We start from the raw sequence: 18,708 nt of genomic DNA on the forward strand, positions 1-18,708 counted from the left end.
CTCCGTCGGCCGGTTGCCGCACTGGCAGCGCTGCAGCGTCGACTTAAGCTCCCTCTGGAAGTTGCTGTTGAGGAAGCCGTACACCACGGGGTTAATGCAGGTGGACGCCATCGCTGTCAGGTGGCAGGCGGAGAAGACGGCGTCGTGCTGGCAGTCTGGCAGCACCTGGTGGTGCCAGTCGAACAGCGTGTTGAAGACGTTGAGCGGCAGCCAGCACAGAGCGAAGGCTACCACGATGGCCAGCAGCATGACGTTGATCCTCTGGGCTCCTTGGGTCCTCCTGCTGCGCTCCAGCATGTCCCTGCACAACAACACAGGACACAGTGTGAGACACCAAAACTGGCTCTCCATGTAATTACACACACATTCTTTCACACTATGGGTGGAGAGATGTGAGGGGAGTGGGCTGTGTGCACATGCAACTGACTGGGGCCTGTAGGAGTTAATGGACCACAGCACATTCACACCCATGATGCTAAAGGTCAAATCAAAGCAGTGACCTGCGGCGTCTGAGGCGCAGGAAGATCCTGAGGTAGCAGAGCAGCACCAGCAGCAGAGGCAGACAGTACTGGAAGAGCAGCAGCGACGTGGTGTAGGCGAGACGGTGCTTGTCTGACGGCCACAGCTCCATGCAGATCAAATGGTCCCTTAGACGAGACACACACATCAGTTAGACACCTGTAATGTGGTCTGCAGAGTCACATGACCTGCCCATCACTCCCCCTGTAGAACAACCACACATGAGGGTCTGATGTAGCAGCAGCTGTGTGATGGCCCACGTTTAACCTCATTACTCTCCTTATCACCAAAGGAATAAATCAGCAAATGCTAATTCTGTTTTCCTTACTTTTTAAAAATAACAACATCTCTCATCTATTTACAAACAATGAACATGTTGAAAAGAAAAGGAGGTCAAATCTTATCACATGGAAAGAAGCAGACACTGGAATAAATCATTTATCTCCACACCATGTCAGTTCTGAGCAGCAGTGCTCCAACAAAAAGCAGCTGCTTTCCTGATGCACATCTGGACGAACCTCTGTGTGAAACTGCAGCTTCTCCAAAGCTGGGAAATCTAATGGTTTTGTTCCTAATGCCCTGAGGAACATTCAAACATACAGTAGGTTTAAAAACGTGTCAGTACTGCAGGCACAGCTGTGTCATGTGAGTATTGTGGCGGCAGCGTGACGTATTCCGTGCCTGAAACGGATGGTGTGAATGCACCACAGCTCCACAGGTGTCGGTGACGTCACGGAGCAGTGAAAAAGCCATGAATGTTGTAGAAGGTGCAGGAGCGACGAAGAGCAGAGCAGATGGAGAATACACTAAACATTAGCATCCAGCCCTAAAACATCTGAGTCAGGTCTAACTATCCTCAGGGCCTCAGTATTAGACTGGAAAGTAAAGCTAGACTGGACACTGGCTATGATGTGGATCTCAGGTCCCAGAGGTGGAACTGACCCATGGATGACGATGTGTGTCTAAACCATTAGACTGACAGGTCGACCACAGTCTGTTTGTGAAGGTAACATTATGCTCATTGCCTTCACGCCCTGTGTTTATCTCAAAGGGCTCATCCTGGACTCTTCTGGGGGGAGACCACCTCATGTTCTAGTGGCAGGTGAGCAAATCAGAGGCTCCATTTGTTTAAATGCAGCTCAGACAGTGTCTGTACCTGAAGGGGTTGGCGGGCAGGCTGATGTTCTGGAAGGGGTCATTAGTGAGGATGTTGAAGGAGAGGAAGGGCAGAGAGATGAAGCAGGCGACCAGCCACGTCAGCCCTACAGCCAGGTAGGAGTGGCCCGCGGCGGGAGACCAGCCCGTGGGGTGGAGGATCAGCTGGTGACGCTCCAGCGCGATCAGCACCAGGGAGAAGATGGAAACAGTCACCGACATGCACTGAACAAAGGGAGTCACCTGCACGGACGAAACAACACAAACCTGAGCTGAAGGAAACGGATTAGAGTAAAATCCCCTTTGTTTCACCTGAGTCCCAGTTTCTGGTTTACACTGATGATCACATTAAATAAATCTTTGTTTTCACTTTGTCCTGGTCGTCCTGATGTACGGGTTGCCAGGTTGTGGAAAATCCACCTCTCTCATGGAGAATAAATGTAAATGTTTTTGGTAAACGTTTTAATTGAAGTTGTAAGAAGCTTAAGAAGAAGTCAGTCTGTCCTCTATTAAAGTTAATACATCAGAAATAAAACGTTATAATGGCTAGTAAGCAGTTTAAAAAGTTTAATGAGAAAATTAGGTCTGTTTCCAGTTTCACAACCAATTCTCATATAATTTATTTGTTATTGCCATGGGAGGCAAGAGAAGAGCCGAACAAGCCCCAGTAGCTGAAAATCTAATCTGCTGATGCGACACTGAATCCAGGCTCAGTAATTAAGCACAGGGCACCAGCTAACACATGGAAGCAGCTCATGAGCCCCAATAAATTAAAAAACAGCCTTGGACGTTTCCTCATTAGTCGCGTTACAGCATTAACAGCAGATCAAGTCAGACACATTGACACAAACACATGACAGGACTTTAATTAGGCTTTATCGACTTGTTGCGCTTGAAATGCTAATAGTTATTATCATTTGTTGCTTCAGGGGGATGAGATAAAATAAATAAGATAAAACAAACTTTATTCATCTAACCCCAGACACTCCCTGCAGCAAAGAATAAGCTGAGCTGGAGCAGGATTTTCCACAACCTGGCAACCCAAAAGCTGTTATTAATATTGTCCTGATCTAAAGTTCATTCCATTAATTACAGCTGATAAATGTAGAGAAAGAGAAAACAGCATTTGGTCCTGACTGAATGAAACATATTTCCTCTGTGTGTGTGTGTGTGTGTGTGTGTGTGTGTGTGTGTGTGTGTGTGTGTGCTCTGACCTTGCACAGGGCCTCTCCCAGCACCCAGCGGTCCATCAGTGTGTAAATGACGGTGACGGGCAGACACACCACACACATCAGGATGTCCGAGCACGACAGGTTGGCGATCAGGATGTTGGTGACATTGCGCAACTCCTGTTGCCGGGCAATGATGAACACAAGGCCTGCGTTGCCTAGCAACCCAATCGCGATGACGGCACTGTACGCCACAATCAAGAAGGTTGCCCCGCCTACCGAGGGCGGGCACTGGGAGGTGTTCACCCAATCAGAGGGCTCCCACACACTGAAGAGGCTGCTGTTGTTGGACATGGCGGGTGGGTGAGGGCGGGGAGGGTGAGGGGTGAAGTGTCAGGGGGTCAGGGTCGGACCAGACCAGAGCCCCGAGGCTGCTCCTGAACTTCTGCAGGAGAACAGCAGCTTGTGACTGAGCCGGGGTTCAAATATAGATGTCGTCCCCCTTTCCTGGTCCTGTGGGCATCCCGGTGGATCAGCTCAGCACCAGCGTTTCCCTGCACAGGACAGAAAACAGGATGATGCGGGGGGGGGGCTCTCCACAGGCGGCAACAGAAAGTCAAGTGGGGGATGATTGCAACAAGACAGTGGGACTGAAATGAAGGAGAATGATCAGCTCCTGTTGTTTCTCTCATAGTCTGTTCACTGCAGAGCCCCCCCCCGACACCCACCACCACACGCCGCTCTTCTTCATTGGTGCATTATGCGACCCACTTCCCAGGGGGCAGGCTCAGCCTTTGTGGAGCCGACGCCGAGACACGGTTTCTGAGTGGCTGCTTCATTAAAACATGGCCGTACTTCACAGCATCTCATCCTGCTGGCACGGCTCCCCTGCTCCGATTACAGCAGCCCCCTAATCCTCACACTTCCAAACACAACGACGTGCACATGGAGCCAGAGTCGACCTCCCTCTCTGGAGAGCCCCGTCCCCCTCCCACGCTGGATTTCTGCCTCCTCTGACAGCCCTGAGGGGCCCTGAGGGGGCCGGCTGACCACCAGCCTCCACCGTGCACGAGCAGCCACGCACGTTTGTGCCTGTATAAAATGTGTGTTTATGAGCAGAACTGTGCAGACCCAGACGACGTCGGTCCACAGCAGAGCCAGAAACACAGAACAACTGGCCACACTCAGAAACAGCCAGTTTCATCATCCATGAAACAAATCCTCTGTTTTAGCCTGCTAGAAACATTGGACAAAATAATAGGAACAATTCAAATCCTCCAAAATCAGCGGCTCTGAACACAAACCGAACATTAGACTGGCTCAGTTTTAGACCCATCGACGTAATTAAAATAAAACCCTGTGCAATGCTCCTTTAATTCCATCTATTCATCGTTGCACATTTGCAGGTTTTAAGCTAAAATCCTGTGACACTGAGCTGTTTAAGGCTAAACCTCTACGCACGTTCTTTTAAAAATCCTACCTCAGTCACCTCCTGAAGTGGAACATTAGATTAGATGTGTGATTCAAACCCTGCTACAGAACCTAGAGATGACTACATTGTCCCCATGGTGCTGATCTCACAGGACTTTTACTGGTGACCTGACAGGACTCCTGAGGTCTTGACACTTTAGAAAACCGTGCCCAGATTTCTCTCAGGATGAGCTGTACACTACATCTACTGTCCAACACTGGAGCTAAACACTGGGCTGTAAAGACCTGACTGAGGAGGAACAGGCCAGGAAGATGCAAACAAGGTACCAGGTAATGAAATAAGGCTCGTGCTGAGGAGCCTGTGTGAGTGTGGACACCAGGGCCCCGTAAATCATCACGGACTGATGGAGGTTTATGGTCCAAGTGAATGAGATCAACATGTGTTTATGTCTGAGCTGACTGAGTTATGAGTCTGAACCGGAGCAGTCTAGACTCTAATTCACCTCTGACCCTGCTGAGGGTCCATGTTTGACACTGATCATATTCTGTGGCTTCACTGGGGTTGAGACTGATGAGATTACAAGAAACCAGCTCCTCCTCCCAAAGGTCTAACCATCACTGAACAATGGGAGCAAAGCCTCTGGCACAGAGCTGAACCACACGTTTACGTATTTGAATCCAATGTGTTGTAGATTTTCATGGATTGCAGCTCTTGTCCTGAGGCATTTGTTCAGTGTTTAATGTCTCTGTCACCTCGTAGAGACGGAGACGAGGGGGCTGTGCTCACGTTTTCTGCTCAGTGTGAGTGTTTTGGCTGCAGAGATATAAATAACTTCACTGTTTTCTGTGGGTGGAACTGGGACAGGCAGATAGTAGTGCTGTGAAACTACTTCATGGTTCACTCTGTGCTGAGAAATACATGCACCTAATGGTTTCTATATTCAGATGGCTCCATCTGAGCCTCGAGTCCTGAGGGATCTAAGTTCGGACTTGGAGTCTGCACAGGATCAGAGACTGTGCCTGCGGACTCCTGAGCTGCAGTGTGGCCTCTTTGTCTTGGCCACGCTGAATAGCGGAGACGACCGGTCGGCGCGGGTGAAATGATCCTTGAGGTTTAATGTCTGTAAGGATTCAAAGTCTTTTAGCAGCCGGAGGGAGAATAAAGTCACAGAGTGACTGTGGAGCCGAGAGGAGGGAGAGAGCAGCTCCAGCAGGAAATAAAAGGAGAGGACGAAGTCAAGGACAGAACGACACAACGAACAGGAAAATCTCTGCTCGTGTGCTCGGCACATTGTTGCAGATGGCACATTCACACCCCCGACTGAATCTGACTGCCACTTTCCATCACACTGGACAGACTTGCTGTGCTCCTAGAACAGGACGAGCGCAGATCTGAACCTTTTCACAAACGACTGAATCAGATTTTAACATGTCGAGATAACTGGAAAGATTTGAGCAAGTCAAAAACACTAATTTCATAGTAACATCTCCATCAATCACTGCCATGCAAACACCGTGGGAGTATACACACAATGATACTGCACACACACACACACACACACACACACACACACAAACGTTATCTCGTTCTTTTTTTTTCTGTCTTACACAATCCCACACAGCCTAAGACAGGCTGTCAGAGAACAAACACGATTCTCAACAAGCTCGTCCTCTCTAGTTCCACTTCCTCTGATGCTGCTTCAAAGGTCCTGATTTAAATAAGGTGCTGGCAGCCTGATCTGCTTTTAAAATGTTAATCTGTTTGTTAGCGAGCTGATCTGGATCTCACCGCCGACAAGTTCAACATCCGCAGCCTGAGAGCTGCGTTAAGACTCGAGCTCTGAAGCCTCGGAATCCAACCGCTTTGATGCCCTCATTATAAAACCGTTTGGTCTGACAAGTCTGGAAATGAAACAAACAGAAATGCTGCATTAATACTCATTGATGTAATTACTGCTTTGTATTGGAGTGTAAAGCTGCTTGTTGCATTGCTGGAGGTGCTAATCTGTCCTCAGGATAAACAGAATTAACATGCTGGTGGTGTGTTTCAGTGTGTGTGTGTGTGTGTGTGCGTCTGAAAACACAGCTCTCCTGTTGGACCTCTGTTTCTGCCAAACTTGATAAATCCGATCAGTTTATGATTTTGTGTGATAAATGAGGGCCACCGTCCTCCTGGTTATGCCGGAGTGGGGCGTGATGGTTAATGATGTTTCCATCAGCCCCATATTCCAACAGGCTCCACTGTGAAGTACAGCATCACGTTTTACTCTTCAGGCACAAGCCCAGCTAACAGCAGCAGAGCCCAGACAGGAGGAACCCGCTCAACCATCCATCCAGTAGATGGCAGGTCTGTCTCGGACTAAAGCCAGGCGGCCTCTGGCTGGTCCTCCAGGACTCTAACAGCCCCTACTGTGTCTTTTCCTCCCAGTTATAATCCAATTCCAACATTAACTATATCACAGCACATAGAGAAAGACCTGTGGGGGTGTTAGAGGGAGGCAAGTGATAAATAATCCTCCTTAAGACCTGGATAGTGTCTGTGGCTCTGTCTCTACTGTGAAGTCACAGTGTCTGAATACATATGAGAGGAAACCAGAGTGAGCTGATGTAACTGTACTCGTTCCATATTCATAAGTCCAATGTTTATTGATGAGCGATCTGTCTATTAGGTCCAGCAGAGCCGAGACAGACTGAGGGATGTGAGGGTCCATTTACTGACTCGGGTGTATGAACACCACTCAGCGGACTGTTGAGACTCGCTCTGATGCTGGGCAGTGGCAGTCACTGCTGCATCCATCCATCCATCCATCCATCCATCCATCCATCATCTCCTTATAAAGAGAGTGGATACGACTCCATGACTAAGTAGAACAGTGCTCCCACGCTCTGACGACTTTTAAAAAGGAGCATGACACAAATGCACACGACAGCTACTGTAGCGCAGTGATCAATCTGCTAAATGAAGAAATGCTGCAAGTACTGAGTCACTTTTTATACCAAGTGTGACCACGGGGCCCAGCCAGGAAGCCTGAGTTCAGCTTCAACCAGCCACACGCTCAGCTCAGCGTCCCCAGGATCTCTGTCCTCCATACAGACGCCGTACATGTGACCTGAAGTTAACATTTGTCCTCCCATTGCAGCAGCCAAGAAGAATCTGTAGCTTATTTCCAGTAATAAGGAGCTGGAGTCTGTCTCGGCCTGCAACTCGTCCTAAAAAAGAACTGAATCAAGACTCTGACTCTGCCATGCCTGGGCCACGCTGCCTAAAAGTGGTGATCAGTGCAGCTTTAATTCCTTGGTGAGTTTACGCCTCTGTCCAGTCTGTGTCTGTCAGAGACCCGAGCTCAGACTGACCTGAATGAGACTGTCTGATCTTCACATCAGAACATTTGGGTCTGATGCAACTTTCTCCACATTATTAACATTTTGGTCTGTTCATCACCGATTTCATCAGGAATCACTGTGGAGGTTTTAAACTGAATGTGCAGAAAAGCTCTGATGGTATTGATTCCTCTCTCAACAGCACACACACTCTTGTCATGTCCTTCCCTTTAGGCTTAATTAAACCTGCCACCCCCCCACTTGTCAGTCTACATCAAAATGGCACAGCGTTAACACAGTGCAATGCTATTTTGGTGATGGACGGCCAGTTAGGTCACAAACAAGCACAGACAAACAACAAACAACAAGCTTTTCCATTTTGGACGTGGAATCTGTCCTGCAGCCGTCTGTCACATGCTGCAGACAAACCCAGAGGTTCTCAAGTTCTCAAAGCTCTGTCACAGTCCGGATCATTTTCACTGGAGACAGGACAAGACAGGAGTTGCTTATTGTGAGACCAGTGCAGATCTCTCACTTTAAAGCTCCACCTGTGGTTGTCAGGTCTCGTGCTGTGTGATTCAAATAAAGTCGAGCTATGAGTCTGGACTTTTGCTCCTGCAGCAGCTGGAGCAGAAAATAAATGCACCTTTGTGATGTGCACAGCAACATGAGGAGGGAAAATAACCTTTCAAATGTACGATGCACAGGTATTGATCCCGAGCCTCTGACAGACACAGTCAGGCCGATCCCTGCAGACTCAGAGATCAACACTTGGAAAGCTCAGGTCGTCTCACATCGATCAGACCACGATGGATTTTCAAGCCATTTCATAAATGCAGGCTGGAGGAGCCGCTCCGACAGCAGAAAACCCTAATCTTAGATCAAGCACATCTTTTCTCTTTTCCCATGATAGTACTGCAGGAGGTGGGTGTAGGCTGTGCTGGTGTGATTAATGTGAGCATGGTTATTTTGCTGACTGGGCTTCAGCAGCTGAGATAAAGATATATAACCACAACAACCACAGATCTGTGAAATACAGGCAAAACAGAGAAAACATCTTATTGTGCTGAAGATCTTTGGCTTCTGGACAAAACAAGACATGAGGATTAGACAGCGTGAAATGATAAAATGCTTTGATTCCCAAACGAACAGAGAAAATAAAGAGCCAGTTAATTGATGATATTGATGGATCCATTGAACACAGGCAGAAAATGTCTAGTTCAGGTGCCAGATTAAAGCTGGGTGAGCAGAGAAACCTGATGGTCAATAAAACGACTGGCCAGTGAAAACACAGAGCAGGGGAGAGTTTGAGCAGAGCGCTGCCGGTTCGCAGGATGAAAGCTGATGAAATGTTGTCACTTGAAACTGACAGGCCGCTCGTCGTCACCGTGCGATGCCCAGCAGGCGAATGACTCACGCTGCCAGTTTCGCTCTCACACAGAGCTGTTTGTGTCAGATGGCAGGAAATTAAATCAAATCGGTGTCCAGCTTCTGTGATTTCTATCTTCTTCCTTCCCACTTTCACTCTGGCGCACGTTTGAATGGAGACATTTGGGAGTTTTAAAACCCACGTACAAAAGATCTGCCGAGTGTTTGTCATGTTGAGTTTTGTGGGATTGTCCATTTGTGCAACACAAACAGAAAACCTCAATGCAAGATTAGCAGCACGCTAACAAACTAAAGCAGTAAATCACAGGACCTACTCCACCTCCTAGTAGGCTGTTATCATGAGCTGGAGTCGGTCGCCATGGTAACAGTAACAAGGATGGAGCACAAAACCTGCTGGGTTTGGTTTCGGGTTACTGCTCTGGCTGTTATCAGACTACAGGTCCATACAGACCTTTGTTGTCATGGTTACAACAATAAACACAAAACTAGCATCAGAAAAGATCATTGATCAACACACACTGATTAATCACACACACACACACACACACACGCACACAATGTTTTCACCGTGGAATCGAACTTGTGTTCTCTGTTCATAATTAATTTCTGTGGCCACTAGGACTGATCACCACATCTATCAGTCCTGGGAGGGGCAGGAGGCGCCTCATCGACCATGTTTATGGGCGTGATAACATTTGATACCAGCTACTAAACGGAGGGAAAACACTCAAATTGGTTTCCGGATCATCAGACACGCATGGATAAAGAAGTGCACCCTGTGGCCTCCTGGGAAATGGAGTTTTCCCCTACTGAAGCACAAGTATGGGCCTGCAAAATATGAGCAAAAATACCTTCTCACTGAAAATCTGCCCAAATGGTTCAAAATGCCCGATCAATACTCAGAGACTAACAGGAAGGACAGAACAAAACCCTTAAAGCACAAACTAATCCCACAAAGCCTTTGAGTTCAGGTCTGGAGCATGTCTTCACACAGTGTGTAATCTCTCTGAGGTAGACACCTTCATTTCCCGAGGCAGCACTTATTAAATCCATGTTTCCTCTGTATCTTTTACTCTCTTATCCAAATTAAACGCTCGCTCATTATCTCAGTCAACTAAACCCGTCGCTCTGAGGACCCACGCTCAGGCGTCCTCATTAAAAAGACCGTTATTAGACCTGTTCACCATGATCAGTCACCGTATAAAGGGCGAGCAGGTACAGCGCACACTGACCGGAGCTAATTAGATGTTCGCTCTCTGAAGACCCACATTCAGTTCTGGACTTTATGAAGATGAATCTGCTCAGACTGGAACTAAAACATCAGCTGTAAGTGTTTGTTATAGGTAGGCAGCCTGTAGTGATTATGGAAGTACATTGCAATATGTAGAGCAGATGCTGGTACAGGGGTAAAGGGTTTGGACCGTCAAATGAAACGTGCACGATGTGGTGAGACCAGGCTGAATTTTGACACCAGCAAAGGAGAAAGTCAGGTGACTCAGTACAAAGAACGAGAACAACTGACAGCTTTTAACTGGTCTCTGGTTCCACTGCAGCTCTCAGCAGAGTCTGGAGCTGGTTTTTGGAAACAGACCGGCCTCCCATTGTTGGTGAGGAAGAACCATGTGAGCCAGGTCAGCGGTGTGGCTCCCTGCTGGGTTTTTAATAGTCTTTGGACAACAATGGAGGTCTACGGCACAGACCCATAAGCTGAACCAGGTTCTGGATTCACACACATTCATTGGTGCTGTCGGTCTCTGGATGGGATCTGGACTGAACACAGAAAATCAACCCCCTCAGATCAAACAGAAAAACACACAGGCTGTGTTCACAGGGGCTCGTTAAAAACAAATAATTATTAATAAAGTAATAAAATTACTATTAAATAATAAAGTCCAGTCAAAGAATGTGACAAGTGATTATTTCTGATACTTTATATGCATTTTGCTGATGATACCCAATAACTTTATTACCTAAGAACATTTTGACTGTGTTTGATTCAATGTGTTTAATATGTTTCAGATCTTTAATTAATTTAATTCTGCATAATTCAGCCTCTCCAGCTTCACATGGAAATAATCCCTGAAGGAGCTGAACGGTCAGATGTCCAGCATTTCCACCAGCACCTGAATGCATCATGCATTAGAGGGTCTGAGGACATGAAAAGTCTCAAATGTGCAGGTGGGATTGATAATCAATACAATCAGCTGAGTCTCAAAAAACACTGATCTTTGCCTTGTTCAGCACTGACACGTTCACATGAGGGCTGATCACAGCATTGATCACAGCATTGATCACAGCATTGATCATTGTGTTGACTCAATCGATTAATCCTTTATTCTAAGAAATGTCAGAAACAGTTTATCAGAGCTCAGGCTGCAGCATGACGCCATGTTCCGTTTAAAAGCAGCAGATCTTCACATTTTAAAGCTGAACCCACAAAACATTTGTCATTTCTCACTTTTTCAGATATTTGATCCCTAAAACTGATTTTCTCTAATCACTATCCATGAATCTGATTTTATTTTATTACCTGTGACAGTTTCTCTCCCTTCAAACCTGCAGTTGTTGTTTTAATACAACAAACACAGTAATAAGAGTTGATGAAATAGACCTGGTGTCCTTTAAGGAGAGTTTCTGCTGTCGGACTCGCACAGCGAATTAAACACCAAATTCAAAGCTCTTCTACTTTCATCATCAGTTACACTGAAGGCGCCGTTTAGTTTCAGCAGGTAGCCCAGGTAGAGACTCACCCTGCCCTGACGAGCCTCGGTCCGCAGCCCCCGCTCTAATAAGTTGCTGTAACATCTGGTCCCTGTCTCCTTTTTGAAACAGCTGTAAAATCCAGATGTGACTCGTCTGGAGGTAAACTGACACCGCCGCGGTTCGGCCGCGGTTCTGCCGGAGAAAACAGAGAGCTGCACTCACCTGTGCGGGTGTTGTGTCTGCGTCCGGAGACGGCGGTTGTGTCTGGTGCCAGCTCTGCTCGTAGAGACACGGATGCATGTGTGTGCATGTGAGCGTGCGTGTGAGTGTGCAGCTCCGTGCGGTGTGTAGCAGTCAGGCGGGGAGAAACTGCGCAGTGAAACCGGCTATGGTGGCAGCGCCGCGGCTTTGGTGAGCCTTTCTTCTTCGACCAGTCTGCATCAACCAGTCAGCACCAACCAGTCAGCATCAACCAGTCTGCACCAGCCAGTCTGCACCAGCCAGTCAGCACCAGCCAGTCAGCACCAACCAGTCAGCATCAACCAGTCTGCACCACCCAGTCTGCACCACCAGTCAGCACCAGCCAGTCAGCACCAACCAGTCTGCACAAGCCAGTCAGCACCAGCCAGTCAGCACCAACCAGTCAGCACCAGCCAGTCAGCACCAGCCAGTCAGCACCAACCAGTCAGCACCAACCAGTCAGCATCAACCAGTCTGCACCACCCAGTCTGCACCACCAGTCAGCACCAGCCAGTCAGCACCAACCAGTCTGCACAAGCCAGTCAGTACCAGCCAGTCAGCACCAACCAGTCTGCACAAGCCAGTCAGTACCAGCCAGTCAGCACCGACCAGTCAGCACCAGCCAGTCAGCACCAGCCAGTCAGCACCAACCAGTCTGCACAAGCCAGTCAGCACCAGCCAGTCAGCACCGACCAGTCAGCACCAGCCAGTCAGCACCAACCAGTCTGCACCAGCCAGTCAGCACCAACCAGCCAGCATCGACCAGTCTGCACCAACCAGTCTGCACCAGCCAGTCAGCACCAGCCAGTCAGCACCAGCCAGTCAGCACCAGCCAGTCAGCACCAGCCAGTCAGCACCAGCCAGTCAGCACCAACCAGTCTGCACAAGCCAGTCAGCACCAGCCAGTCAGCACCGACCAGTCAGCACCAGCCAGTCAGCACCAGCCAGTCAGCACCAACCAGTCAGCACCAGCCAGTCAGCACCAACCAGTCTGCACAAGCCAGTCAGCACCAGCCAGTCAGCACCGACCAGTCTGCACAAGACAGTCAGCACCAGCCAGTCAGCACCGACCAGTCTGCACCAGCCAGTCTGCACCAACCAGTCAGCACCAACCAGTCTGCACCAGCCAGTCAGCACCAACCAGTCTGCACCAGCCAGTCAGCACCAACCAGCCAGCACCAACCAGTCTGCACCAGCCAGTCTGCACAAGCCAGTCTGCACAAGCCAGTCTGCACAAGCCAGTCTGCACCAACCAGTCTGCACCAGCCAGTCTGCACCAGCCAGTCTGCACCAGCCAGTCTGCACAAGCCAGTCAGCACCAGCCAGTCAGCACCGACCAGTCAGCACCAACCAGTCAGCACCAACCAGTCTGCATCAACCAGTCAGCACCAACCAGTCAGCACCAGCCAGTCAGCACCAACCAGTCTGCACAAGCCAGTCAGCACCAGCCAGTCAGCACCAACCAGTCAGCACCAGCCAGTCAGCACCAGCCAGTCAGCACCAACCAGTCTGCACCAGCCAGTCTGCACCAGCCAGTCTGCACCAGCCAGTCGGCACCAGCCAGTCAGCACCAACCAGTCTGCACCAGCCAGTCTGCACCAACCAGTCTGCACCAGCCAGTCTGCACCAGCCAGTCTGCACAAGCCAGTCAGCACCAGCCAGTCAGCACCAACCAGTCAGCACCAGCCAGTCAGCACCAACCAGTCAGCACCAGCCAGTCAGCACCAACCAGCCAGCACCAACCAGCCAGCACCAACCAGTCAGCACCAGCCAGTCAGCACCAACCAGCCAGCACCAACCAGTCTGCACCAGCCAGTCGGCACCAGCCAGTCTGCACCAGCCAGTCGGCACCAACCAGTCTGCACCAGCCAGTCTGCACCAGCCAGACAGCACCAACCAGACAGCACCAACCAGACAGCACCAACCAGTCTGCATCAACCAGTCAGCACCAGCCAGTCTGCACCAGCCAGTCTGCACCAACCAGTCAGCACCAGCCAGTCTGCACCAGCCAGTCAGCACCAGCCAGTCAGCACCAGCCAGTCAGCACCAACCAGCCAGCACCAACCAGTCAGCACCAACCAGTCTGCACCAGCCAGTCAGCACCAGCCAGTCAGCACCAACCAGTCAGCACCAACCAGTCTGCACCAGCCAGTCTGCACCAGCCAGTCAGCACCAGCCAGTCAGCACCAACCAGCCAGCACCAACCAGTCTGCACCAGCCAGTCGGCACCAGCCAGTCGGCACCAACCAGTCTGCACCAGCCAGTCTGCACCAGCCAGACAGCACCAACCAGACAGCACCAACCAGTCAGCACCAACCAGTCAGCACCAGCCAGTCAGCACCAGCCAGTCTGCACCAGCCAGTCTGCACCAGCCAGACAGCACCAACCAGACAGCACCAACCAGTCAGCACCAGCCAGTCTGCACCAGCCAGTCTGCACCAGCCAGTCAGCACCAACCAGACAGCACCAACCAGTCTGCATCAACCAGTCAGCACCAGCCAGTCAGCACCAGCCAGTCTGCACCAGCCAGTCTGCACCAGCCAGTCAGCACCAACCAGTCGGCACCAGCCAGTCGGCACCAGCCAGTCTGCACCAGCCAGTCTGCACCAGCCAGACAGCACAGAGGCTGCAGAGGGGAAACAGCCTGGCTGAGGGAAGCTCCACCCAAATAATGTTTTTATTTATTATTTATTTCTGGTCTCGGGCAGAATCAGACAAACTTCAGGTTTTCTTGTTAACAGGTGACACAGCTGGACCAGCTACTGTCTAGTCTCTTATTGAAGCAGTAATACTGCAGTAATACTGTGTAGACTGACTACACTTGTGTACTGAAAGTAGTGGCCCAATCAGCATCATTAAAGTTGTGGATTCTCCCTCAGTCCTCACTTGGAATAAAACATCTTCACTCAGTCGTTGGTTTTTCTTCCCTTTCATTTGTTTTGTACTGTTTCAATATTATTTCCCAGAATCCTCCACGTGCACTTCTCCATTTCCTCATTTCATTTCTTCTTCTTCCTTGTATCTCTTCCTGCCCCCTTCGCTCTTTTCCTCTTCTTATCCCACTCCCCCATTCACAGCAGTGTGAGTTCAGTCCCATAGGTGCGTTTCTTTTGTCCACCTGGAGGCAGCAGAACATCCTGAGATTGTGCGATTTGACCGGAGCACAAATGACGTCGCTGTTCTTCACGTTTCAGTTCAGTCTGTGCATGGTGGCAGTTCAGGAGCTCAGGGTGACACGTGTCCCTGATGGACAACAGACACACAAACAGCAGATCTGAGGGGGGGGGGGCTAATATTAGCCTTTCACTGGCTGCTCTTTCTTCTTCCTGTGCCCTTTAAAACAGACTCACCACAGTGACCCCAGGAGAAGAGGGCTGCAATGAATGTGCTCTGCCACCTCTTCGGTCCTCTCTCTGACCCCCCCCCCATCCATTTGGTCCTAACATCCCTCAGAAAAGACTTTTACTGTCACCTGATCAGTGGCGTTATTCACTTTAATCCGAGGAGAACCCTGCTGCTTTATGTTTGCAAATGAGTTCACTTTAAGAGCCACATGGGGCTGGGAGCAATGAAACTAATTTGCAGTTATGACCGGACTCTTGGGTGGATGATCAGGTGAAAGGCCACAACACTTTCCACAGTGGAGCCTGAAAGAGACGACAACCAACCACAAACACAGCAGCAGGTGTTTTTCTCTACACGAGGCTCCTTTGTGTCTGTGTTTCGTAGTAGCTTTTTGTCGTTTGATTGATTTGCAGTGAGAAATGTTCAGGTCCAGTCGGGCTGTTCACACATTTAATGAAACAAGTGGTGAGAATGTGATAGAAGGATGGAGGAGGACTGGGACTTCACAAGAGCCCCCACCTCCATCTCCTCTGGGGAATCAGCCGTGCTGTCGTAAACGCATCAGGCTGAGAAACCATCTGCAGCCACTTCAGATGGGACAAAACCCTCCCCAGTGTAATTGAGAGGGTTTTTAAAGTAGCTCATCATGTCCCCAAGTCCTGCTGCTTCTCCACACATCACTGAGAGCTTCCAGGCACCGCGCCCACCGCAGCACTGGCCTCTGGAAGGCCGAGAGGATGTGTCTGTCACACAGCTGCCATCTACTGAGCGCGCACACACACACACACACACACACACACACACACACACACACACACACACACACACACACACACACACACACACACACACACACACACACACACACACACACACACACACACACACACACACACACACACACACACACAGCTACCTGTTTGACTCTGTGCCCTCTGGAAAGTGGCCTGAGCACATCACTGAGACACCATCTGCTCCTGTAAAGGTCCGGTCGTGACGTCACCCACCCTCCATAATCAGCCTCCTCAGCCCTGCAACCTGCCCCCCCCCCCATCACACTGGTTTAAATTCTTCCTTTGGAGAATCAACCATCATGAAACTCGTTTTCTCTACACAGTATATTGCTCCATATATCTATCTATCTGTCTACGTATATCTATGTACAGTATATCTATATGTGTCTATCTATGTATCTACTGCTGACCTGATGATGTACAGATGGTACAGATACAGGTATCTGAATGTTCCTGGTGCTGCACTGCAAACTAAAGAGCAATAATTCAACCTGAAGCCCAGAACAAACAGTGTGAACTGGGAAACTGCTGAGGCCAGAGCCAAAAAATAAAAAACTTCATTATAACATGATCAATGTTTGGGAGCTGGAAAATGAAAAAGATGAAAAATAAAAAAATATGAAAATGAAAAGGAAGTGGATGAAATGAAGCCTGTGTGTGGTGAAGCCTTGATCAGGACTGAGGCTGTAATATTATCACTTACTGGCTCTAAAAACTGAAACACGTGTGGAGTGAAGCTCAATAACGAAGTCGGTCCAGGAGCAGGTCTTCTTTGAAAGGTAAAAGAAACAAAGCTGCAGACCGTTTGCTGTGTCAACAGGGTTGAGCAGCAGTAGGAGGAGGATCGTTGGACATGTCACCACAGTCGTCGCGTTTCCTTCACTGAAATAGTTTGGATTCAGCTGTGCAGTCACAAAGTTGCTCTGAGGCCTCGATGCAGCTCATCCAGTTCTCCTCACGTGAAGGACGTGGATGCTCCACAGCTCCACAGCTCCACAACGTCTCAGTAAATTACAGGCCAGGCCAGGTTTTAGGTTGTCAGCTCACCGGACTGATACGTCATTTATGTTTGTGTGGGGGAAGATTCACACAAAACCACCTGTGGTCTGGTTTCACTGCAGGTCCAGACCACGTTAGTGTAATAACACACACATGAGCAGCAGGGTACAGGACGCCCGATGAATCCGTTCAGCCTTATTAGTCTAATGGAACCTAATTACTGTCGCTCTCTCGGCACCTGCAGAACCTACATTCATTTAGGTGTGAGTTCCACTCAGAACATTTGGCACCGTCTCAGGAGAACCTCACATTGTGTTGAACGATAGGGTACACTGAAATACATGGTCTACGATCCTTTACTTCAGTAAAAGTACTAATACATGTTGTAAAAGTACTGCATTATAAGTAAAAGTCCTGTAGTGAAAATGTTACTCAGGTAAAATACCTTCTATCCACTGATTAATTTATTGACTATTGTAGCATCATCATATGTTTTTTTATGTAAAGTCCTTCATCTGTACATTGACACAGAAAGTATAAATTAATACGTCCAAAAAAATAATTACTGCACACAAAATAGTAATTAGTAAGGTCAAACGATAAGTACACATTAGTAAATACCTGTGTAAGAGTCTCTGAGCCGTCACAGGTCGTGAGATTCATTTTCCTGAGGACTTGGGACCATTCCTGCCCCCGTGTGACCCCTGAGACCACAGAGAGGAGAAATCATTCTCAGGACATAATAATAATAACAACATAAATGCAGTGACAAAGGCTCATGAACCTGTGCACTGACAGAAAACAACAAGCTTCTCTTCATTATTCAGACCTTCATTAACAGAGCTATTCATATAAATAACAAGCCTGTATTTAATAAAGGGCCTTTGTGTTTGTGCTGAGCATAAATCACAGGATAAAAGAATAATAATGTTTTCCATGTAAACCCCGGGCCACACCGTCAGTACATTTATATTAAAGAAACAATATCCAATAAGGTTTGTTAGAGTTAAACACTGTGCCTGATCAAACTGATTAATGTCACTACTCACCTGCGTAAAGTGTCTGATTTTATTTGAATGCAGCACATTAAACCATCACAGACGTGCTGTTTGTAAAAGCAAAAGACACCTGTGAAAGCTTCAGCTCAGCAGCCGACTCATCCTCAGACTGCATAATAAATAAATTCATACAATTTACACAGATTATCTGTGTCCACAGAGGACGAGCTCAACATGGAAGCAGAGACTTTGACGTCGTGGAAATCATGAGACAGACCAGGAGGTGTGTCTGTTCCACCTGTGGACAGAAACGCACCAAATGCCCCCAACTGGTTCCACTTGCTCTGCAATGGGAGTTGGTTATGACCAGGGTCAGGGGTCAGGCCAGGGGTCCTGGTGAATGTGTTATACACACACATATATATGTGTGTGTGTGTGTGTGTGTGTGTGTGTGTGTTGGGCTGCTATCAGGCTGGTCCCTAATCTGGCTCCATAACGATGCCACATGTCCCCAAAATGTCACAGCTCATGGTCTGTGGTGCATGAAACTCATGTCAGTGCTGCTGTTCGTTCTGCTTGGATTCATGGACAGATGGAGGGACAGACATCTCCCTTCTCTGGACACAAGAAAACAACTCACACGGG

The 18,708-nt window shown here is 48.7% G+C and overlaps 1 protein-coding gene across 3 annotated transcripts in view; it reads right to left on the reverse strand.

The window, feature by feature from the left end:
* The window catches only part of npy8ar (neuropeptide Y receptor Y8a), an 18,281-nt gene extending 549 nt beyond the window's left edge, over window positions 1-17,732 (reverse strand). Inside the window, exons 1-5 of one of the 3 annotated variants that reach the window (XM_026297705.1) lie at window positions 17,687-17,732; window positions 2,889-3,397; window positions 1,676-1,917; window positions 501-647; window positions 1-301 (exon numbers count right to left, since the gene is read on the reverse strand). The exon at window positions 1-301 is cut by the window's left edge and continues 549 nt beyond it. In XM_026297705.1, coding sequence (XP_026153490.1) covers window positions 1-301; window positions 501-647; window positions 1,676-1,917; window positions 2,889-3,197 — 999 coding nt within the window. In that variant the 5' untranslated portion in view covers window positions 3,198-3,397; window positions 17,687-17,732. Of the gene's footprint in view, window positions 302-500; window positions 648-1,675; window positions 1,918-2,888; window positions 3,398-11,909; window positions 11,955-16,188; window positions 16,314-17,686 lie in introns of those variants that run through there. The other 2 variants (XM_026297704.1, XM_026297703.1) reach the window with 2 other exon arrangements.
* Window positions 17,733-18,708: the final 976 nt, after the last annotated feature.

The sequence above is a fragment of the Mastacembelus armatus genome, chromosome 12 (genome assembly GCF_900324485.2).
Source record: "Mastacembelus armatus chromosome 12, fMasArm1.2, whole genome shotgun sequence".
Lineage (NCBI taxonomy): Eukaryota > Metazoa > Chordata > Actinopteri > Synbranchiformes > Mastacembelidae > Mastacembelus > Mastacembelus armatus.